General features: G+C 36.3%; 1 protein-coding gene across 1 annotated transcript in view; it reads right to left on the bottom strand.

Annotated features, from left to right (window-relative positions):
* Window positions 1-13,675, bottom strand: part of ERGIC2 (ERGIC and golgi 2) — a 40,798-nt gene extending 27,123 nt beyond the window's left edge. Inside the window, exons 1-4 of the mRNA XM_065939902.1 lie at window positions 13,547-13,675; window positions 4,733-4,875; window positions 2,957-3,065; window positions 1,072-1,118 (exon numbers count right to left, since the gene is read on the bottom strand). Of these exons, the coding sequence (XP_065795974.1) occupies window positions 1,072-1,118; window positions 2,957-3,065; window positions 4,733-4,838 (262 nt within the window). The 5' untranslated portion in view covers window positions 4,839-4,875; window positions 13,547-13,675. The remainder of the gene's footprint in view (window positions 1-1,071; window positions 1,119-2,956; window positions 3,066-4,732; window positions 4,876-13,546) is intronic.
* Between the last annotated feature and the right edge of the window lie 12,259 nt (window positions 13,676-25,934).

Raw genomic sequence — 25,934 nt, 5'->3', positions numbered from 1 at the left:
AGTAAGAAAGATGACTTGGAATCTCACAGTAAAAATAGTATAAACTTAACTGAACTGAAGAACTTTGCAAAACTTGGCAATCAACTAATCACAGTATTAAATGGCTGCTGAACAAAATATTAATAACAAGAATCATTTTTACAGATTAAAAAAATCTTAAGGCAAAGCTACTGATGACATTTAAATAGTTAACAAATAGGGAAAATTTATTTTGAAAAGGGTAAAATTTTAATGATATTCAAACACCTATAATAAAGCAAAATATGATAATTCAGTATTAACACTAACTCAATAGTTTAGATAAAAAATATTTCTTTTATCTTAAAACCACTAACATAAGAAAATATAAATGGAAAAGGGAAACAGATTTAGATGAAATCTTTTAGAAATTAATTTCCTTAATTGGATATAATGAGTTCACAACTTCAAAAAATTTTGTCTGAACTACTGAATTCTTGGCCTCTACTTTTCAAGCAGTACTTTACCATACAATTTAAGAATGAATTGCAATGAAATTCATTACAATTGAAATGAAAATGAAAAAGCATCCTCATTTCTGACAGCAATACTGATTCAAACAGTATCTATCTGGAATAAGAGCATTTTTTCACTTCTATCAGTATAATTAAGTGAAGCCAGTGAAGAAAATAGAAAACGGTAACACCACCATTAACTTAAAAGATTTGAATCTGTGTGCAAAAGTAAAAGGGTTGTGAATTGAAATAGTAACAGGATATGTCTGTGGAAGGTGGGTATAAAAACTGGTACTTCAAACAAGAAATACCTCCAAACAGGATATACCTAAACTAGAACTTTGATTTATCAAAATTTCCTCCAATTTTCTTTCATTTTAATCATACTAATGTAAAAGTTAAATCTCTTCATGGACAAGAAATTTAAAAAATACAAGCTGTGGAGAAAAACATTCTTATTTGCATTCTTAAATAACACTACAACACTTTTACAATATCATAAAGGGAAAATAAAGTTAAACAGTATTTTTTACTTTTTACTAGCAATTATTTAAACCATAATTTATATATGCATTCATCAAGTTAAAGATGTACTTACATTGACACTTCATGGCAACAGTAATATCTATATTGATTCTCAATTTGCTAAAAAATGAAAAGGAAACATTATAATCTATTAATTGATCAACAAAACATGAGCAATAAAAATCAACTGATCTATGATAAACTTGGACTTAATGCAGAATATGTCAATTAGAACTTGTATAGCATTTCATATGACCAAAACAAAGGCTCTTCAAAAGTAAAAATTCTATTTGTAATTATTCCAAAAGCCATTCTGACTTACAAGTTTTTAACACAGTATCCTTTAATTTAATGGTAAGTTTACAACTGAGAAGTCTAAGCAACTCAGAAAAAGGTATTAACCTTTGTTTACATAAATCTTATATAGACTATGTGACTAAAGAACGTAAAACTTTCAAAATCAAAAGGTAGGAATTGAAAGTCTTTCTTCCCTTATCAAATAAATACCATACATCTAGCATTATGCCTGATGTGCTACAAATACCACAATCTTTATTCTTTATCATGGACCTATAAAATGGACAGCTTCAGTTCTACAGATAAGCAATGGTGTTTACAGAAGTATAAATAAACACCTAGCTTAAGACCAGATAACCACTGAAGTGGCATATTGGAAACTAGGTCTGTGTGACTCAAAATAAATATACCAAAATTACTAGAAAAAAAGAAACCTGATTCTTAAAGTTTTGCATGGCCTTTTAAAAAGACTCACCCAATGCCTTACTTTCAAATGATCAGTTCAAATCAAATTAATTTTCAAAAAGAATTAAGCACAGAATGAGTACAATCAGTATCAGTCCTGTCTGTCCTGTGCTTCCTATCAAAACTTTTTTTCACCCTAATAATTTTCATCTGGTTTCAACAGAGTATGGATTTTTAGAATTTCATGTAGTCTTAAAGTTGTCTAGAGTTCAAACTGAACTCAAATAACCCTGGAGTTTAGGCTCACGAGATTTTATAAGAACCAGAAGATGAAGCCAAGTGGACAGACTTCTGGGCATCCCCATTACACTTGAACTGAACTACATGACTTCATTTGTAAAGAATAAAAAGTGTTTCATTGGGGCTAAATAAATAAATAAGAAAAACAACAAATTCCTTAAAAACTAATGGCATTAAGAATAATATTGACGTTACAGATCACGAAACTAAGGCCCAAAAGAACCCAGCTATATGACTTGCCCAGGGTTACACAGGACCTATTACAAATGTTGACTGATTGAATTCTCATTGATCTGAAGAGGAAAGTAGTATAAATATTATCCCCATCTTACAGAAAAGAAAACTGAAGCACATGCAGATATAGATTTAGTCAGTTCTCGAAAGTCACACACCAAGTAACTGGCAAATCTGGGACTGAAATCACAGGAAACATGTAGTGCAACCTACATGTTATAAACCTGCTATCTTCAATCAATTAAAAAATCCAAATGATATGAATAAAGTATGTTTTGTTTCCTAATTAAGATACTATTATTTTCAAAGCTTTAAAAGTGATGTTTACCTTAAAATATAGTTTATACATAATTTACAACAATCAAGCTTTAAGTATAAACAATGTTATCATAACCTGTTTTCCAGCTCACCCAGATCAGTAAGATATTTCAAAATCTAAAGAGTAAACAGTCTCAAAACATCAAACAATTTCCATCTTTTCAGCTTCTAAGGAAAATTACATTCTGTTCTCCTAACCTTTTTAAACAAATGTATAAACAATCAGAGAACCTCTCTTTTATAATTTAACCAACATTCAAATGATTCTAAAATATTTTACCTAAAGCATAATGAGAATTTTTCAGGACTATTTCTTCAGAATTAAAATAAACCAAGTATAAAAATTAAAACATGTTATTTTCAGAACAATTTAAATCTAAAGGCATTTCAAAAAATAAAGTTACCTAGAAAAATCCTTGTCTACTTCATATTCATACTTCATCCATGTATCTTGATATACTGAAAATTCCATTATAGTTAATAAAGCCATAGTGGTAAATGCTATTAGAGAAACTGAGAAACCAACAAAAAAGAAAGAATTAAAATAATTTTTAAAAGGTAAACAGCAGGAAACTGGGATTAAAATTAGCAAAGAATACCCTAATGTGATTACCAAGTGAATGAATACTGTAAAAAATTTTTCTTAAAATATTATAATTTTTTTTCTAAAACAACTTAAAAACGAAGATTTAATGAACACAAACATTTGCATTTTTGAGAAAGCATATTATTTCTTCAGTATTAAGAACATTTCTCACTAAATGGATCTGTCAAAATTACACAGACACAAAACTTTTACCTTGTACAAATAGTAATGTCACAGATATGATAAATGATGAAAGTAAGCATAAGTTTCACAACACAAATTTGAAAGTAGTCCCCTCATAATTAAAAATGGCATCCATGCTGTAGTTCAATTAAAATAACAAAAAAATAGCCTAATTTCTTAGATCTTGAGAGTTCACAATCTGTGCCATAAAGTCAAATAACATCTCCATCTCTACTTACCAAAGTAGATAGATAAAATTCTATCTACTTGGAAATCTCCCAAATATTTCACTTCATTTTAAAAGATCTAATTAAAAGAAAAAGAACTATCATCTACTATGACAAAAAACACTTAAAATGGACGGTGTAACAAGAACTTGTACTATGTTCATTAACAAAAGTTAATCACAGGAGATTAGAAATAGCAACCAATGTACTATAAATTTTACCAAATGAAATGTGAATCTTATAAGAAATATATTGTTTTAGTAGCTCTTCACATAGGAAAAAGTTACAGTAAATAACTGTTATAATGGCATATTTTTCTGATATATTTCATTATTTATTTATTTTATTCAACAAATATCTTTCTCTGTACCAGGCACTGCTCTGAGTATTTTATAAATATTAACTTATTTAATTGCTACTGCAACTTTATCAGGTAAACACTGATAACATCCCCATTTTGTGTAAGAAGAAACTAAAGCATAGACAGGTTGAGTAACTTCCTGAAGATCAAGTAGTTAGGAAGGGGCAGAGGTGGAATTTAAATCCAGACAGTCTGATTCCAAAGTCTAAGCTCTTAACTTACTAGACTATGCTACCTCTCTTCAGTAATGTGAAATTTAAGAATTTTATTATGATGTCTAAAGTGACTTATTCTTAACCAAAACAGACTAAGGCAGTTTCAACATCATTAAATATCTTCAATTCTATCTACATATAAAAATCTTTAATAATAATTCAAGAGCACCAAAGCAGTATAACTGAATTAATTTGTTCAGTTATGCTTTAATAAACACTGCTAAATGCATAGGCTGCACTGGGTTGGATGCCAAAAAGCATATATAGAAGAATAAATTTAAAGCAAATAGTGTGACATGAAGACAGACCAGCTATAAAGTTACTTTGATGAGTTTAAAATTAATTTAAAATTCACTGATGAGTTCTTCCTCATAGTTACATTTCTGTAGTTCTTTTATTTGGAAAGAAAGTTTTTTTTAAACCTTTTTTTCTTTTTTATTGGTATATAATTGTTTTCCAATGTGTTAGAGTCTGCTGTACAATGAAGTGAATCAACTATACGTATGCATACACTCCTCCCTCATGGACATTCCTTCAACCCCCCCCACTACCATGATAACACAGAAGATGAACTTACTGAAGGAGTTTTGATTTGAACTGACACTCACCTGTACCCCCACTGGCTGAAGTCTCCACATAGCTCTCAGGAACCTTTGGAAAGGCATCCAACTCTTTCACCAAATTTAAGGTTTTCCTACGATTCAGTCGCCTCATCTTCAGGAAAACCTTCTTCTTCTTTCATATAGTCATGCTAAGAAATAAAAAAATGAATAAATGCATCCTTCAGAAAGATTAAAAGGTTGATTTTATTTTTAGATAACTGACAGATGTCCTTGGAGCAACTTAACATTCTCATTCCTCCTCGAGGAAAAAAAAAGCACTAAAACACTATCCTTTCTCCACTCCCACCCTGACAAAAAGAACTAATGAAAAGCAATTTACACACACTAACACATTTAACAGCCAATAATGTGAAAAGCTACTCAATCATATTTGTAATATTTGAATATACAAATTAAAATGGTTATTCTGTTAAATTAACAAAACATATAACACATTCCCATTAAAGGATGACAATGAAGTAAAATAGACATGCTCATATATTGCTAATAACATAAATATTCACCACTCCTCTTTTCACCAAGTAAATTCCTTTTTTAAGAATGCATCCTAAGGAAAATATATGTGCTGTGCACAAAACTTTCATTATGAGGGTATTTCACAAAATCCTCATATCCAATATACAAATTCAGTGAATTAAAAGTTCTGAATCTAAGTAAGCACTGAAAATCTTATAAAAGAAAATACAATAATGTACAAAATACTCATGACACATTAAGAAAAGACTAGAAGGCCATATTCCAGTTTTATGAGAGGCAGGGAAAAAGATATCTGGGAAAAAAACTGAAAGCCTATACACAAAATGTTTTAAGTAGATCATGGGAGAATTTTGTTCTCTCTACAAAATTTTGAACTTTATAAATTACCTATTTTTATAATAAAAATATTACTTAAAAATTGACTGCTTGCCATTCTCCTTTTGATCAGTATGCCAACTATATCTAAAATATGCTAGCCATAAAATAACTGAAATCACAAATATTTACATAATTTTATATGACTGATTTATATAAATATTATAGGTGATACTGCAAGCATTACCCAACTCAAAGCTGTATTGATAAAATTAACACCTAATAGAATAAGTCAAATTCTATTGGTTGTAGAAGTCAGTAAAAGAAAAACAGTGTCTAGAAAAGAGGAGAAAGACTTATTTAAAATCTAAATAGGATTAATACAGAAAGAATAGACCATAGAAAGAGTATTCATGGAGAAAAAGGAGACCAGAGAGGTAACAACTGGCAGGAATCACAAACACTGCCCAAAAGAGAGCAGCCCCTGACCAGGGGCACTACTTCATCAGTCCATGCAGGATCCACGGCCCTAAAGTGAAGCTGAAAGCGTTAAAGGGTTGATTTCACTTCCTATTATAAACATCCAACTAACTCCCCGTGCTGATTCCATGTTTAAAAGTGGCCTTCAGATTATAATTTGGTTTTCATGTAGATGATTTTCCTAAGAAAAAGAAGAACATGTAGACAAAAGAGAAGACAGTTGATTCCCACAATAGATGTAAATTAAGCTTCTGAGTGTTTATTAAGCATAAGCCATGGATCCTCATGTTTGTTGAACTCAGTAATCAAATTTATTTTCTATGCCCACTTAGCAGTAATAGTACCAAGACTGATCCTTCTTCCATCTTTCAAATTTCTACTCATTCTCTACTACAGGAGTTAAATAATAAATACGTTCAAGCCACGTAACTTTAAAACAAAACTTTCCAGGTAAGCTCAAATCCAACTCAACTACTGTATAGATCTCTGGCTACTGCTTCAGCGTTCTTGCCTTGAAAACCCCATAAACAGTATGAAAAGGCAAAAAGATAAGACACTACCTTAAAGGAATGAGTTGTCTCCATTCATATCCTGAGACTAATTCCTCAGTTCTCAACTAAATTTGCTCTCAGCAAGGTTATCAACAATTTCCTTAGTACCAAATCCAATGGACAATTTTGGCCTTAATTCAGTTTTGCCTCTGAGAGAATACATTTTCTCACTTTTTCATCACTTCTTTTCCTCTTGAAACAGTCTCATACCTTGGCTGAGGTAATACCACATTCCTGATTTGGCTTATTTTGCAGATTCTTTTTCCTCTCAGATTCGACACTAGGCCCTTCTCTCAATCTCCACACTTTCCCCAAGTGGTCTCCCATCCCTTCCATTTCCTTCTACACGTTGATTCCTCTCAAATTTTTATTCCCAGTCCAAATCTTTCTGCAGACATGAATATCTTTCCGCCTTCTATTACATTTTCATTGGATCATTGGAAAGACAATTTAGAGTAAACATGCCTAAAAATAAACACTTCGCCCTACCAAACCTGTTTCTCTTCCTGTGTCCCTAAATTAATGACACATGCATCCAAATGCACAAGCTAGAAACATGGATTTTATCCTTAAACTCTTCTTAAATTTCTCGCAATTCTAACTTTTCCAGGCCCAGAGAAATTCCTTACTAGGATCTTAGTCTCAACTGCCATAATCTATCTCTGCATTGCTTCAAACGATCTTCAAACTGTCGATTCCCTCTCTATATGACAATCAATAATATTTTTAATGTAATACATAAAACTCATCATATAAGTTTCATTGTAAAATATTTATATAGGTTCCCATCACATTTAAAGAGTTTGAAATCTATCTATCCCAATGTGGTTTACAAAGCACTGAAAACAAAGACCCTGCTCACCTCTCTCTTCAAAACCCAGTTTCTCAAAGACTCAGCTCCAATCTCACTAATCACTTTCTATTCTTTAAAAACACTATTCTGTCTACTAGAAATATCCTCCCCCTCCTACCCACCTCTGCATTTGGCTAACTCTCTTCAAGTCTCAGTCTAAACATCTCTCTCAAGGAGGAAAAACCTTCAATGACCTCAAACATTACTTACAGCATTTGCTCCTAGAACACTAGTTTTATCACACTATTTCTACCTGCTTGTTTTCTCCATAGTAATTTTAAGGCAGGGACCATGTCTAACTTAGCCTTTATATCTCCGATGTGCATGAGGTTACTTGATAAATATTTATCGAAGGAAGAAAAGAAGGAAGGTGGGAAATTTCCCATTAACATTCATGATAGCACAGCTTCCAATCAAAACATCTATACTTAGATAAATACGTAAAAATATAAGATCTACAAAAAGAAATTTTTCTTATTTCATTCACTATAGTATATCCCCAGCACCTAGAACAGTAGTTGGCTCATAGTAGCTAACAGCATTGTTGAGCAAAAGAATAAAACTGTGAATTTTATTTTCTACACGTTCTATGTATTTTAATAAGCCTTACAAATGCTCTCTTATAAATTGTATCTAAGTATAAAGATATGGCAAGCAAGTAGTTGGTTTAACCAACACTCTAATAATTCATACAGCCTATCCAGTACTCCTCCCTTAATCATCTAACTAGTGTACTACCTGGCTATCTCTAGTTTCTACATTTCCACAGCCTGACCCAGAGAACACATAGAGGGCACTCTCTTGGCTCTCCCCAAACCAAGGACAGAAAAGCTGACAATAGGAGGCCATGTTCCTGGTGAACTGGTGGGGGTCTCGCCTTCCCCTCACACAGCTCTGTTCTACACTTGAGCACCTGCCACTCTGCTGCTCTTATCTCATTCTTATTACCTCAGCACTAACCTACACCCGAGAAATTCACTCCACCTCAACAACTGCCAGTCTGCTCTATAGAGCCACTATTTTGATATGAACAAGTCATCTGATAACTTCTAGTTTTTCTAAAAGCAAGCCTTCTACCTGCTATTTATGAAACCTGACATTCTCCTAGGGGCAATTCTCTTTGAATCCTACTTCTTTTCTGAGATTCACAGGTAAAGTAGCAGCAGGTTTCAGCATGATTTCTTGACCATCTCTTCCCTTTTTAAGTCTATCTTCTAATAATAAAAAACACATGTACTATACAGAATTATAGCTAACTTTCATATTATGTATCCGACTCCTTGAGACCCCATGGACTGTAGCCCGCCAGGCTCCTCTGTCCATGGGATTCTCCAAGTAAGAATACTAGAGTGGGTTGCCACGCCCTCCTCCAAGGGATCTTCCCAACCCAGGGATCGAACCTGGGTCTATACTTCTCTCCTTCCCCATTCCATTGCCATCTTAGGACACTCAGGCAGTCACTCACACTGATAACTCTTTTATCATGTAAGCATAACATTTATTCTCCAATCACTTCCATCTTAATTCTATATAAAGTCACACATGAACAAGGTCACGTTTTGGCTTCTCTGAACTTTTAAAATTGTATGTGTGTGTTAATCTCTCAGTCGTGTCTGACTCTTTGCAAACCCATGGACTATAGCCCACCAGGCTCTTCTGTCCATGCAATTCTCCAGGAAAGACTACTGGAGTGAGTTGTCATGCCCTTCTGTAGGGGATCTTCCCAACCCAGGGATTGAACCCAGGTCTCCCACATTGCAGGCAGATTCTTTACCGTTTGAGCTACCCGGGAAGCTCAAATTTAAAATTACTCTGCTGCTAATACAGAAAACACTAATTTTCTTCTCTGAGCAGAAACAATTAACCTTGCAGTTCTTTAATTTCTTGACTAGGGAAAAACCTACTCTTCACGTTCCCTGTGTTCTCAATCCCTTGGACTCCTCCCATCACGCAGTCTCACTGCTCCCATTCCCACTGGATCTGCTTCTCCATCCAACTCAGTTAGTCATTTTCAAAACACATTTAGAAAGACCCTAAACCAGTGATTTCCAGAGCCACAGGATGCCACTCTGTCACAAACGTTTCTCATCTGTACCTACTAAATGAAAAAAACAATGATAAAGTAAGAATTTTTTAAATTAAATGTATTCAATTTTTTAAAAATCTTTTATTCTGAAATTATTTCCTTTCCTTTTTTTTAATGTGCCAAATGTCCTTTCTTTGGTGAAATGATAAAGCAGACAGAAATTTTTTTGTTTTGTTTTTGGATGTCTTTAATAAAATTAAAAACTTCAATTCTACATTAGCTATTAAGTTCAGCTCAAAATTAAAAACTGCAATTCTACATTAGCCCTTAAATCCAGCCCAAAATTAAAAACTGCAATTATATATTAGCCCTTAAGTCCAGCCCCTTTCCCTGATTTCTATATACTTTTTGTACTGGTTAACAAAATTTAGGAGCCATTATGCTAGATTCCTGTGCCCAGTGGTTTTCATAATTTGACAATCTCCAGTACCATATCTTCAATTTCTCTCCTATACTGCTATGTATACTAAAAAATAAAACACATAAGCTCTACTAAGTCATTGATAACAACCAAGACTAAAACAATGCTTGGAAAAACTGCATAAGAAATATGAAACCAGCTTTCATGCTGGAACACAGGCACATATTATCAACACTCAATCTAAGTAATGCCACACAGCCAGTATTTCATCATCTGTGTCCATGTGAATACAATGAGACTACCAGATGCTTTGCCAAAATTAAAACACAGAATTCATGACACTTCTATGGCTCCATTACATTTAATTATTTCTTCAAACAAAAAGGAAGAAAAGAAGGAAAGTGGTACTGCTACTCACACTTTATGCGCTAACTTCTATTTTTAACATATATTTGACAATATGAAAAATATTTAACTGGTTAATACATATGGATTGTGAGCTAAACTATGCCTCCCAAAAGGATACATTTAAGTCCTAATCCCTGGTATCTTTGAGTGGGTCTTATTTAAAAATAGCTGGGTTTTCAAAAAAAACAACTAATTAAAATAAGATCATACCATATTAAGGTGGCCCCAAATCCAATGAGGGTTTCCTTTGCGGCTAAGCTAGTAAAGAATCTACCTGCAGTGCGGGAGACCTGGGTTCGATCCCTGGGTTGGGAAGATCCCCTGGAGAAGGGAAATACTACCCACTCCAGTATTCTGGCCTGGCGAATTCCATGGACTGTATTTAGTCCATGGGGTGACAAAGAGTCGGATATGCAATAACCGGTGCCTTTATGACAACCACATGAGGATACACAGACACACTGGGGACTATGCTGTGTGAAGACAGGTAGAGATCAGAGTGATGAATCTACAAGCCAAGGAGCCAAGGATAGCCCAGATGTTAAAACAGGCAAGGAAGGTTTCTTTCCTATAGCTGTCAGAGGCAGTATGGCCCTGCTGACACCTTTATTTCAGTCTGGTGGCCTCCAGAATCAAAAGAAAACAAATTTCTATTTTTTTAAACCAGGCAGATGGTAATTTGCTAAGTCAGCCCTGTGAAATTAACATAAGTCATTAACAAGAATGAGAAAGGAGGTGGAATAAATACTATCTACACTGCCACTGAACTTCAGAAATGAAAAACAAAACTATGACTTATCTGTAAATTTAAGCCAATTGATAAAGGAAAAAAAAATTAAGAAAGATAACTTAGTTTCACTTTACAGCACTAGATAACAAAAAAGTACTCATTCTTTTTACTTTAAAACTTTTTACAAAAGAGCAAAATGTTAAACAATTACAATTATTTACACTAACATAATTCAAGCAAATCTAATAAGCTTCCAAGTGATATTTTTAAAAAATGTTTACTTGGAAGCAAATAAGATGGTATAAATGTGAGTTCTGTAATTGGAAATACTTGGTGTTCTTCTAGGCACTTACTAGCTATGTGACAAATTTGAAAAGATCCTCAACTTCTCACAATTCTCTATTACAACTTTATTTTAAAAGGAGGGATGGAGACAATGGTTTACCTCACAGTTTTTAACCAAGATAAAAATGAGTCATTTGATAAATGTCTAACTTTCAAAAGAAATGCAAAAATTTAAGCTGAGATTTATTAAAGTCTTTAGGAAGGTGGAAAGAATATCTGAATTAGTTGATAATACCATGAATAGACTGAGGATTATGTAAATTGATAGAATAAAAGTTGAGAGACATAGAGTGATGGCAACACAAGTTGGATACACCTAATAATAAGATGAAGCAAGGTTTGACTCTAGTAACTACTCAATAAAAGCACACAAAATTGAATTAAGGAAGTAAGGAAAGTGTGAAGAAAAGGTCAGTGACACCTGAAATATATTGACAATAGAATGAAGGTCTCCAAAAGCAAGGAGAATGGGTTACCAAGGCACTAGGTCACTGATCTAGACTGTAGTAAGACTGCATGAAGTTGCAAAAAGAAGAAATCTGTAACTGAGTAATTAAAAAGAGAGGATAACAGCTTAAGAAAGCAAGCAGTTGGAAGATGGAGTTTAAGCACAAATTAACCATATAGACTGAAAAGTATAATCAATTTTGAATCAAAGAAATTACTTTAAAATGCATCTTCTTCATTTTATATTTTGGCTAAGTACAAAAGCAACATTTTGTGAGTAGGCATAGAAGATAGAAAACAAAAATTAAAAATTAACAAGAGCTAACACTTCGAGCATCACCACCCACCTTCTGAGTCTGGAATTATTATTTCCATTTTGTACATAAGGAAACTAAAGAACAAAGAGGTTAATTTATCCATCAGGACATTAAGAGGCAGAATCATAATAAATAATGAAAAACTAACTATTGAAAAGGATTTGTAGCAGGCATAGACTGCCTAAAAAGTAACTTCTATTAAAAATAAGTTTCACCATTTCTTTCAATTAAATCACTAACCCTCAAGGAAATTTATCATTTTCTTTTTGCTGTTATTGTTCCAAGTTAGTACTAATTTCCTCTGAGACTTTAAAGCTTGGTATATTTTTATGATTTGTACCCTCAATTATAACAATCAGCTGTGACTGAATTTTACCATCACAAAGAAAGAAATTCAATCCCACCTCTCCCCCCAGAGAAAACCATGAAATTTTTTTTCATGTTTTTCCTCTAAGAGACCTGGAATAATTGCATCAATGTGGAGATATCAACAAACAAATTAAGTAAACAAACATACGTACTAGACTCTTCAGTGAACAAACCTGATTCATTTCTTTATAATGGCTGTATACTAGAGTACAGTGAAATATTTAAACACAATTGCAAACAAGTAAATCCAATTTTTAACTGTATCTTTGACTTCTGAAGGCCCGTCTTGCAACATTTTAACAGATATTATGTAACTTTGCGTTGTCCTGAGGGCATTAAATCCTAAATATAAAAGTTACAAGAATACCTTTTCTCAAACAATGACCTACTTATTCTATATACTACCAATACCCAAGGGTATTCTCTACCACGAGTTGACTGTTACCTAACGAGGGTTTCTTAACTCTCGAGGGTTTCAGAAAAGTACTGACACTCGAACCTCTCTCTCCTAGAGCATCTCGTCCTACCCTAACCCATTTCTCATTTTCCTAAGCGGTGCGCGAACCTCCTGAGGACAGGCTAAGAAGATCTAGGTCTTTCTCAGGCAGAGCAACTTGCTGGGAAGAATTTGCTATTTGTCTGAACGGGGATGGAAGCCAGACACCCGGGAAATCCGGACACCATCAGGCAGGTCTTCACAACGCGGGACCCTCCTCGCCTGCGGACGGGAGGAGCCACCGGGACACGGGGCGCTGTAAGAAGCAATGGGCCAGGGTCAGAAGCTACGGGGAAGTACCTAAACTCCTTCAAGTTGTAAGATAGCGCAGAAACACTGGACGGGAGAAAGAGATTCCCGGCGCAGCGCTGCCCAGGGTCCTGCCAGTAACGCCCCCGGCAAGATAGGTAGAGCGGCTCCCAGGTCCGGCCCATTCTCCAGAAGAGAGAAATTAAGACCGGGAACCAATCCTATAACTGGCTCTCACTATTTAACCACATTCATGCCCTGAACAGCCCTGGAGCAAGCGAGGGAACAGCACCCGGCGGGGTTTCAGTATTTTACCTTGTGTTACGGTCCCAGCCGACCGCCATGTTTCACAGAAGCCCGGGTCGCCCGGGCTCCCATTTACCGGGAAATATCGCGAGAACAGAAGCCACTACCACCGTTGAAAACGTCAACACGGAGTTGGTGGAGAGCTCTCGCGATATTCCCTTTGCTGACGACGCGCTCTGTGAATCAAGAGGCGTGGTTCAAATTAAAGGGGTGTGGCTAAACAGAACAGAGATTTAAATTTATTTCAGTTATGCCCATTTGGCTGATACGGAAGTAACTTCTCCAGAGAGGGATTTGTAATCTACCAGTTTGGAAACCTGGGGCTTCCCAACTGGCGCGACTGGTAAAGAATCTGCCTGCCAGTGTAGGAGACGCAAGAGACATGGGTTTAATCCTTGAGTCGTGAAGATCTCCCGGAGTAGAAAGTGGCAACCCACTCCAGTATTCTTGGCTGGAAAATTCCACGGATAATCATCCTGGCAGGCTATATAGTCCATAGGGTCGCAAAGAGTAGGACTTCACTGAGCGAGGGAGCGGGGCATACACACCCGCATAAGCACGCATACAAAAAGTTGGGAGACCACAGAACGAATCTCACGCAGGAATTAACATTTACAGCCCTATATGTATCACTCCTCCAAAACTCTCATCACGTTTTGTGCAGTCTTTCTTTAGCTCTTTGTTTTCTTCTGTCAAGAACGTTTAAACTTTACTTTTAAGACCAGGTAACATTTATTTATTAAATGTTTTCTTGTCTATGGGTTGGCCAAAAAGTTCGTTCGGATCTTTCTGTAATATGGGAAAATGCAAACGAACTTCTTGGCCAACAATTAGTAAGCTCCGTAAGATCTACAAAGATTATGATGTACCTTTCTATAGGACAGCAATGGAGATGCAGACATAGAGAACAGATTTTTGGACACAGTAGGGGAGAAAGAGGGTTGGATGATTTGAGAGAGTACAAATATATTACCATATGTAAAGTGGGAATTTACTGTTTGACACAGGGAACCCAAAGCTGGTGCTCTGTGACATCCTAGGGGGTGGGATGGGGAGGAAGGTGAGAGGGAGATTTAAGGGGGAGGGGACAAATGCATACCCATGGTTGATTCATGTTGATGTGTGGCAGAAGCCATCACAATATTGTAATTATCCTCCAAATAAAAATTAAATTTAAAAAAGCACATCTGTCTCCGTCAATCTTATATCACCAGTACATTTCTATGCACTCAAATATTTGTTGAGAAAGAAAATTAATGCTTCATTCAGCTTTTCCTAACACTTCCTATCATAAGAGGCAACAGAGGGGACTTTGAAAAGAAAGGGTTCAAGAGGAAGCCCATAGCCCACGTGTTACCAGATTTTCCAAACATTGAGATTTCAATTTTAAGATTTATTGACCAAAAATTCTCACAAAAAGATAATAATGACAAATTCTTAAAAGGTAAACAGCGCTCCCCCCCATAAACAATATTTATATGCTTTACTTTCTGTATCTCGTTTAACCCTCACAATAGTATTCACTTACTAGATATGGAAATAGAGATAAGTGGCAGTTAAGTAATTTACCCAAAGTCAGATAGCTAGGAGAGGCAGAAAAATCTTGACCACAAAACTAAACTGCCTTTCAAAGGAGAAATCATTTTATTTAATGAATTAACATTTACAGAAATATAAAATTTTATTAAATTTAAAATATCCTAGAAAATAAGGCAAAGAATTTCCACTGATCGAATTTCACTTCCAGACTTTCATCTTAGGATTAGCCCTAAAACTTTAAACCACCTCTAAATTGATTTAAAGCTTAAATTGATATTTAAGGAGAAACATAGCGGAGTGGTTAAGATCACAGACACTGCAGCTAGGATTTCTTGGGCTAAAATTCCAGTTCAATCACATACTAGCCTGTGACCTTGGGCATATTATTTTCTCTCTCTTATCCTCTTTTGTTTATCTATAAAATGGCACAACAATGTCTCAAAGATTGTTACAAGGACTAAATGAGTTAATATATATCTGAAGTGTTTCTTTTTTAAATTATTTTAACTGGAGGCTAATTACTTTGCAATATTGTGGTGGTTTTTGCCATACATCGACATGAGTCAGCCATGGGTGTACATGTGTCCCCCATTCCGAACCCCCCTCCCACCACCCTCCCGCTTCCATCCATCCCTCTGGGTGGTCCCAGTGCACTGGCTTTGAGTGCCCTGTTTCATGCATTGAACTTGGACTGGTCATCTATTTCACATATGGTATTATACATGATTCAATGCTATTCTCTCAAATCATCCCACCCTCTCTTTCTCCCACAGAGTCTAAAAGTCTGTTCTTTGTGTCTCTGTTGCTGTCTCATGTAGAGGGTCATCGTTACCATCTTTCTAAATTCCATATATATGTGTTAATATACTGTATTGGTGTTTTTCTTTCTGACTTACTTCACTCTGTATTACAGGTTCCAGTTTCATCTACCTCATTAGAACTAATTTAAATGTTTTCTTTTCAATAGCTGAGAAGTTTGCGACATTGTACAGGAGGCAGTGGTCAAGACCATCCCCAAGAAAAAGAAATGCAAAAAGGCAAAATGGTTGTCTGATGAGGCCTTACAAATAGCTGAGAAAAGAAGAGAAGCTAAAGGTAAAGGAGAAAAGGAAAGATATACCCATTTAAATGCAGGGTTCAAAGAATAGTAAGGAGAGACAAAAAAGCCTTCCTCAGCGATCACTGCAAAGAAATAGAGGAAAACAATGAGAAAGAATGAGAAAGACTAGAGATCTCATCAAGAAAATCAGAGATACCAAGGGAACATTTCACACAAAGATGACCACAATAAAGGACAGAAACCTAACAGAAGCAGAAGATATTAAGAAGAGGTGGCAAGAATACACAGAAGAACTATACAAAAAAGATCTTCATGACCCTGATAACCACGATGGTGTGATCACTCACCTAGAACCAGACATCCTGGAATGCAAAGTCAAGTGGGCCTTAGGAAGCATCACTATGAACAAAGCCAGTAGAGATAATGGAATTCCAGTTGAGCTATTTCAAATCCTAAAAGATGATGCTGTGAAAGTGCTGCACTCCATATGCCCACAAATCTGGAAAACTCAGCAGTGGTCACAGGACTGGAAAAGGTCAGTTTTCATTCCAATCCCAAAGAAAGGCAATGTCAGAGAACATTCAAACTACCACACAACTGCACTCATCTCACAGGCTAGCAAAGTAATGCTCAAAATTCTATAAGCCAAGCTTCAACAGTATATGAACCATGAACTTCCAGATGTTCAAGCTCGATTTAGAAGAGAAAGAGGAACCAGAGATCAAATGGCCAACATCCACTGGATCATTGAAAAAGCAAGAGAGCTCCAGAAAAACATTTACTTTTTCTTTATTGACTACACCAAAGCCTTTGACTGTGTGGATCACAACAAACTCTGGAAAATTCTGAAAGAGATGGGAATACCAGACCACCTGACCTGCATCCTGAGAAATCTGTATGCAGGTCAAGAAGCAACATTTAGAACTAGACATGGAACAACAGACTGGTTCAAAATAGGAAAAGGAGTGCGTCAAGGCTGTATATTGTCATCTTGCTTATTTAACTTATATGCAGAGTACATCATGTGAAATACAGGCTGGATGAAGCACAAGCTGGAATCAAGATTGCCAGGAGAAATACCAATAACCTCAGATAGGCAGATGACACCACCCTTATGGCAGAAAGTGAAGGACTCAAGAGCCTCTTGATGAAAGTAAAAGAGGAGAGTGAAAAAGTTGGCTTAAAACTCAACATTCAGAAAACTAAGATCATGGCATCTGGTCCCATCATTTCATGGCAAATAGATGGGGAAACAATGGAAACAGTGACAGACTTTATTTTTGTGGGCTCCAAAAGCACTGAAAATGGTGACTGTAGCCATGAAATTAAAAGACGCTTGCTCCTTGCAAGAAAATCTATGACCACCCTAGACAGCACATTGAAAAACAGAGACATTACTTTGCCAACAAAGGTCCATCTAGTCAAAGCTATGGCTCTTCCAGTAGTCCTGTATGGATGTGACAGTTGGACTATAAAGAAAGCTGAGTGCTGAAGAATTGATGCTTTTGAACTGTGGTTTTGGAGAAGACTCTTGAGAGTCCCTTGGACTGCAAGGAGATTGAACCAGTCAATCCTAAAGGATATCATCCCTGAATATTCATTGGACGGACTGATGCTACAGCTGAAACTCCAATACTTTGACCACCTGATGCAAAGAACTGACTCACTGAAAAAGACCCTGATGCTGGGAAAGATTGAAGGCAGGAGAAGAAGGGGATGACGGAGGATGGATGGCATCTCCGACTCAATGGACATGAGTTTGAGTAGGTTCCAGGAGTTGGTGATGGACAGGGAAGCCTGGCGTGCTGCAATCCACGGGGTTGCTAAAGTCAGACACAACTGAGCAACTGAACTGAACTGAATATTCCATTGTGTATTTGTACCACAACTTTCTTATCCATTCGTCTGCCAACGGACATGTTGGTTGCTTCCATGTCCTAGCTGTTGTAAACAGTGCTGCAGTGAACACTAGGGTGCACGTGTCTCTTTCAATTCTGGTTTCCTCGGTGTGCATGCTCAGCAGTGGGATTGCTGGGTCATATGGCAGTTCTATTTCCAGTTTTTTAAGGAATCTCCACATATTCTCCATAGCGGCTGTACTAGTTGCACTCCCACCAATAGTGCAAGAGGGTTCCCTTTTCTCCACACCCTCTCCAGCATCTCTTGTTTGTAGATTGTTTTGTTAACAGCCATTCTGACCAGCATGAGATGGTACCTCAATTTGGTTTTGATTTGCATTTCTCTGATAATGAGTGATGTTGAGCAGCTTTTCATGTGTTTGTTAGTCATCTGTATGTTTTCGTTGGAGAAATGTCTGTTTAGTTCTTTGGCCCATTTTTTGATTGGGTTTTTTTGTTTGTTTGTTTGTTTTTTCTGGTATTGAGCTACATGAGCTGCTTGTATATTTTTGAGATTAATTCTTGGTCAGTTTCTTCATTTGCTATTATTTTCTCCCATTCTGAAGGCTGTCTTTTCACCTTGCTTAAAGTGTTTCTTTATCTTAGCTGCAAAGATACCCTCAGCCCTTCTTTCTTTGTGGGTCTGATTGTTTGAGCTCTTGTGTGGCTGGAAACTGGTTGTTGTCCATTTAGTTACACCGGATCCCTGGTCTCTAACATAGTCTACTTTCAAGGTAACTACTATCCCATAAGAATCAGATGTCACAATAAAACAAAACTGACTAATTTGATCTTGCTTATTTAAAAAACAGCTCATGATCCTCCAAGCTACTCAGTGAAGACCAAATTTCCTTCTGAAGATTAAAACCTTACTTAACTTGAAAGGGGTGAGTACTTAATCCTATGGTGGTGTTATATCTGGAAAACAATTTGCTTCCAAAAATAAAAATGTCCATTGGGTAATGATTAGTCAAATCCATTTCACCTGCTTTCAGTAATGGAGGTCATTTTTAGACTTGCTTGTCCTCCAAGTAGTACACAGCCTAAACAATGTCTACCCGTTATTTTTAAGGAACTTGAGGTCATCTGTGTCTAGTTCAAGCCCAGTTGTTAAGGCTGGATGGGACCACCAACTGAGCATGTGGGAGTGTCTCTTTGGTGACCTTTTAAAGGTACAGTGGCCTATAGCTTAGTTATGCCTTTACAGAATGACCTCACCTTTATCCACCCTCTGCCACTCAGATATTTTTCCATTTTCTGATATCATTATATAATATTGGTGGTGAGATAAAATGGCCAAATAATTTCCATCCCATATACAAGATATGTCCCCACTTTTTTATTCCATACATACCCAAAGCCCCTTGCCTTCAGGAAGCCAGATTTGAGATTTGTCTTCTAGTCCCCTTGCTTGGCTGTCTTGTGGAAAAAACCCTGCCTTTGCAGCAAACCTCAGCATCTCAGCATTTGGGCTTGCTGTACGTTAGATTAAAGGAACCTGGTTTGGTAATGTTGCCTGCAGAAGAGAACCAGGAGGTAGGTATTAGATTGGGAATTAACAGCCAGTGCTAACCAATCTGTATTTTGTACAAATGATCTAAAGGTGTTTTCATGCTGGGTTTTTGTTGTTGTTGTTGTTTGTTTGTTTTAGTTCTCTATAGTTTGCATAAAAGTTTTAGCAAGTGAGTAACAAAATTAAGGTAATTTAATACTTTTTGCTATATGAGTGCCCTAGAAACACCTCAAACTCCATATATCCCAAGTAGATTTTATAATTTACCCCCAAATCTATTTCTTCTCCACTGTACCTAGGAAAGTCAATGACACCACTAACCTAGGATTTAGTCACTAGTTACCAGCCCAATGACCAATTTCTTTCATTAAAGCTACTTCCAGTTTCATTCTACACACCAGACTGTGATTTTTGTGTATGTGTCAAACTATCATAATTACAGAGGAAAAAAACAGGATAACATGACAGAAAAAAAAATCAACTTTCAACAGCACAACAGAAGATAATTTTCCGTTTTCTAGTATTATATAATATTGGTGTTGATCTAAAATGGTCAAATAATTTCCATCCCATACACAATATATGTCCCTAGAGGTGATTTTCATATCAGGTAAGCAGAAGCAGCCAAATATATAAAAAATCTATGGTCAGAGTTCAGATGCTTTGACTAAAAATTATGAATACATTTCATATATCTTACTATTACTATTCAACAGGACTAACCTGCCAAATACTCTTACATATTAAATTTATTTTTGTAAGTAAAGGATAGTTGAGCCAACAAGTGAGGTCCCTCTCCTCCCTGTCTGGATCTTAGAAGAAGCCAGTCAGACCTGTTCCCCCCTGCCCTCCACTTTCTCATGAACCAGGTTTTGAATGAGTAAACTTGATCAGAAGTTGATTTTCCTCTAATGGAGGAAGTAGTTGGGGGGAAACTCACTGAAGAGTTGAGTCCTGGACACAGATTGAGGCTGCTACTTTGGTATCACATCCATCTAACCCATCTATAAGGGCGATGATCTATAACTTATTGATCTCTCTTGGCACTTTCATCATTATACTGATGGGGATTGCTGAGCCTGAGGTAGGAGAAGCTATTAACATCATGTCTATTCTAAGCCAAGTCCAAGCTGAAGGAACACATGGGGAACCCATTTGAGTCTTCCATCTGGAGGCAAAAGATAGAAAAAATAAGGTTGGGAAATTAGTACTATCTTTAATTTTTTGGTATATACACCAAATCTAGGTTTCGTGACTCAGACCGTAAAGCGTCTGCCTACAATGCAGGAGACCCGGGTTCAATCCCTGGGTTGGAAAGATCTCCTGGAGAAGGAAATGGCAACCCACTCCAGTATTCTTGCCTGGAAAATCCCAGAATGGGGGAACCTAGTAGGCTACAGTCCATGGGGTCGCAGAGAGTCAGACACGACTGAGCGACTTCACTCACTCACTCATACACCAAGCAAAAAGGCTTGATTCAGTTAAACTATGATTTGTCAAGGATGAGTTTTTTTTTTTTTAATCATTTTAAAGTTTTAAAGGTGCTAGCAAAAGCCATAAAGAACAGTGCAGCTTCCCCTTTGCTCCCCACCTCCCACCTCGCCCCCGCCTTGCATCATCTGCTGGGGAAATGCAGCTCTTTTGTCATCAGCAGAGTCAAGAAGCCCCTGGAGAGGACTGCATGGCAAAGCACTTTTGTGCTTTAAATATTTCTGCTGAGTCTCAAGTCACTCAAATTCTTGACCAAAGTATGAGACTCTTTTTATCTAGAATCTTATATCATTTTCTTATCTCCAGTGCTCTTAAGCCTCACAGTGACATCTGTGATCTGGGTCCATCCTCACACTGGTGCTGGGCATCCAATGCCTTCTTCCCACCTGGCAACACATACCCGTAAGTCTAGGAAGTTTTCTTGACTTGTTGTCTTGATTAATTTCCCCCCTCCATTTTCTCTATTTTCTCATTCTGAAACTTCCACTTATTGTTATGAGATGCCCTGGACTATTAAAAATGATAGCTAGAGGAAATAGGAGATCAAAAGCAGTGGAATAAAGAATTATAGCTGTTTCTTTATACAACCACAGTATCATTTTTAATTGGCACTATTTCTTCTGTACTTATTCCTAGAAAAGGTGATAAAAGTGAAATTAAAAGCAATGTATAATAATTAGGGATGTGAGAGAGATTTCTGGTTGCATGTAAACACTCGTCCCTCCTTCTTCAGTACCAGAATCCTGGACAATTAAACCCACGTGAAGAATGAAATTCTCAGGCTTGGCAGGTAGACATGTAAGTAAAGTCACTGAGTAGGGCTTTTATGAAAGCTATTTGTCCCCTTTTCTCCTGCCCTTTCCTCATTTCCCATCTTGGAATGTGAGTGTGATCACCTGAGTCCCACAGCTATTTTATGGCTTGACGATTGAATTGATACACTGAGGATGATGCAGGAGGAAGACAGGAAAAGTCTCAGGCCTTCTAACCCTTTAGACTATCAGCTGTCTGACTTCATTTAGGTAAGAGAATAAACATACTAATTCCTTCAACCTACTGTAGTAAAGTCTTTTTAACAAGCAGCTGGAAAGTAATTCCTGGTGGATTCAAGGAAATTTATACTATTTTTAAGCTCTCTGAAAATTGAACCTCCCTTATTACATGTTAAGTCTTATTATCTCTGTCCATTTGATTTTACTTCTCATGTTAAAGTGTGTGATTGAAAGCCAGCCCAATTCTAATATCTCCATGCTCCTAATCTTATCTCCCCAGTCCAAACTCCACACGTTTGCTTGCATTATCTTCTGAAAACACCCATCAGTCACGTGATATAGTAATTAAGGTCTGTAATCAGAAAAACCTATGTATTAATCTTTCTCTGAAACCAGGTGTTTGATATAAAACAAGTCAGTCTCCCTAGCTTCAACATCTTCATTGATAAAATGGGAAAGAGAATGCCTTTTTGATACAACTGTGTTCAGAATTAAATTAATATATGTAAAATATTCAGCAGAAGGAAATTTACTAAGATAGCCTCATGGGATTGTCATTCCTAAATTAAATCCTTAAGGAATTTATGAAGAGAATTATTGAAAAAATGGAGGACATAAGAACTGAATAATTAGATATACTATATTGTTGAACAGCAAGGCTTAATTAAATCAATCTTTTCCCAAGTAACATATGACATAGTCTTTTTCTCCTACATGTAGTGGTTTATTACTGAATTTTGATTACATTCAAACATGAGAATTTAATCAGACTTTATCCCTCCTGATCAAAATGTCATTGAAGTAAAAATTCTGAACCTATTCCCAAAAGAAAGCTTTATAAGTGTACAATTTACTGATTTTATTAAATGTATGGAGTTGTACAATCATCACCATAATCTAATTTTAGAACATTTCGATCACCCTGATTTTATTTCTTGCCTTTACCCAAAATCTTGAAAAGTGAAGTGCAAGTTGCTCAGTTGTGTCCGACTCTTTGTGACCCCATGGTCTTTACAGCCCATGGAATTCTCCAGGCCAGAATAGTGGAGTGGGTAGCCTTTCCCTTCTCCAGGGATTTTCCAAACCCAGGGATCCAACCCAGGTCTCCTGCATTGCAGGTGGATTCTTTACCAGCTGAGCCATAAGGGAAGCCCAAGAATACTGGAGTGGGTAGCCTATCCCTTCTCCAGCGGATCTTCCTGACCCAGGAATCGAAGCGGGGTCTCCTGCATTGCAGGCGGACTCTTTACCAACTGAGCTATGAGGGAAGCCCATCCATAATGTTAGGGAACCACTGTTCTCCTCTCCATCTACAAATTTGTCTACATTCCATATAAGTGTAACTGTAACACGTAGTCTGTTGCAACTGGCTTTTTTTCAGTTAGCATAATGATTTTGAGGTTCATTCATTTTTGTGACAATTTTTTAACTGTTCTCTTTTGTTCAAATATTTTTTAAAGGACCTAAGGTCAGATTGGTGGGGAGAGGGACTCCTCTTTAAAAGCTTTATTTTTAAAAAATGCACAAAACAGTAACTAACATAAATTGAAAGTTTACTAGGTGACTGACACTCTTTTAAGTAGATAAATTTATAAATTCTTTTAACTACGAGATATCTCTATGAATAGTTTTTTTATTACCTCCATTCTGTAGGTGAGAAAGTAAAAGTATAATGAGGCTAATGTGCCCAAAGTCATAATGCTAGTTAATGATGAAGATGGGATTTGAACCCAAGGAGTCTGGTTTCAGAACCAACACTTATCCCTATGCCCAGGGGTTATTGATAAGATATTCAAATATTTTCATAAGATTAGCTTTAATGGTTAAATGACCTAAATGGAAACGTCAGGTAATATTTAACATAGAAGATAACACAAATTTTAAACCCTTTTCCACTGGAAGAGAATGGATGGCAGAAAGTGTAACTGCCAGTGTTAACTAAGCAAAGTTAACAAGCAGTGACATCAAGTGATATCACGGAACACAAGACACAGAGACAATCTGTGCTTTCCAGGTAAAGGGGATTGCCAGAAATGCAAGACTTTAGTGCTCTGCACGTGTGGAACTCTAATTACCTGGAGAGAAGAGCAGGTTCTATGCTGAATAGCAAGTGTTATTTAAAAGACTTTTAATGTTAGTCGCTCAGTCATGTCTGACTCTTTGAGACCCCGTGGACTGTAGCCTGCCAGGCTCCTCTGTCCATGGAATTCTCCAGGCAAGAATACTGGAGTGGGTGGCCATTTCCTTCTCCAGGGGATCTTCCCGATCCATGGATCAAACCATGTCTCCTGCATTGCAGGCAGATTCTTTACTGTCTGAGCCCCCAGGAAAGCCCAAATATAATGTAAGTGCTATGTAAATAGTTGAAGATGAGTGGCAAATTCAAGCTGTGTTTTTTGGAATTTCATGGAATTTTTTTTTCCAAATATTTTCCATCCTTCGATTGAATCCATGGATATGCAGATATGAAGGGTTGACTGTATCTTCCTCTCTCCAAATATCAAATTTCTATCAAATATATAGTATCATATACAATTTCAAATTAAATTCACAGGCTTTTTTTTTGTTTGATTTTGCTTTAACCTGTCATGTAACATATTGCCGTGAGTCTTTGGATGTGGTATCTAACCATAAAAAGCTGTATATGGTAACTCTCTGTATGAGAGGTGCAAATACAGAAGGAGACAACATTTTTGTAGACTAATTTTAAAACACGATAAATGGCATTATCAACATCACTCACGATTTAAATATTATGTATACATTACGGATCATCTCCATATCAACAATTATGTAAGGGGAACACTAGAAAATAAAAAGTTTATAATGTTTTTATGCAGTGCTTAAGCAACTGAATGTTTTATCTGAAGAGCCTATGATGTAAAAATCAGAATCAAAGTTTTGCTTTTTGAATGCATGGGTTGTAACCCACAGAAAATGAGGAGTAAACTGTTTGGTCAGGATCTTGTTAGTTTAAGAAGCAAAAAATGTAAGAACCAAAATATGCACACCATTAAAAATACTACTTCTGAAAATTATGTAGTCAAAAATTAAATCACCATGTGCAGCAAGTTCCAAAAAATTCACACATTTCAAGTATTAAGGCAACTTTTTCCCAACTAATCAGTACTTTATAAAAATATATGTCACTTCAAAACATTATATACATAGTGACAATAAATTTAGCTAGTTGTAATCTTTAATACATTAATAAAGTGTCACATATTACAAAGAAATTATACTAGGAGCTTGCATGTATGTGCAAGTGATAAGTATATGTATATTCTGTAGTATTTAATGTACACAGAAATATATGTAAGTTATGGAGCAATATCATAAACATCTATAAAACTGCCACCCAATTAGAAAATTATTAAAACCACTTATGTGTGGTTCCTCTGTCTTATCCCACCATCCTCCTACTGCTCTGAATGGTGGATTCTTGTTCCCTAGCATTTTTTTCACCCATATATGAAGCTAAACAGTTTAATTTTGCCTGTCACTGACCCTTCTATGGTACCTACTCTTCTGAAATTTGCTTTTGAAACTCATCATTGCTTTTAATATTCATCCAAAGAGCCTGTGGACTGTCCTATGGTTTTTACTGCTATGTGAGGATACTACCTTTTGATTACCCATGCTTCTGTATTGGGTATATGGAGTTCCAGCTTTTGCTGATATTCATGTTTCTATAAAGTTTCTGGTTCATGTTCAGTTGTCATGGCTGCGTCACTTTCCCAGGACACTGTTAAACCTAAATGTATGTTACAATCAATGTAAGAAATTTAAAAAAAAAATTACACCACCCCCACTCATGCCCCAGATGTTTTCATTCAATTGCAGCCATGCAACTGTCTAGGGCATTTCCTTATAGGTAGAATTGCTAACTCAGAGGACATTGGCA

This window comes from Muntiacus reevesi, chromosome 1 (genome assembly GCF_963930625.1).
Source record: "Muntiacus reevesi chromosome 1, mMunRee1.1, whole genome shotgun sequence".
Taxonomy (NCBI): Eukaryota; Metazoa; Chordata; class Mammalia; order Artiodactyla; family Cervidae; genus Muntiacus; species Muntiacus reevesi.
This window is presented reverse-complemented; position numbering and strand designations above follow the sequence as displayed.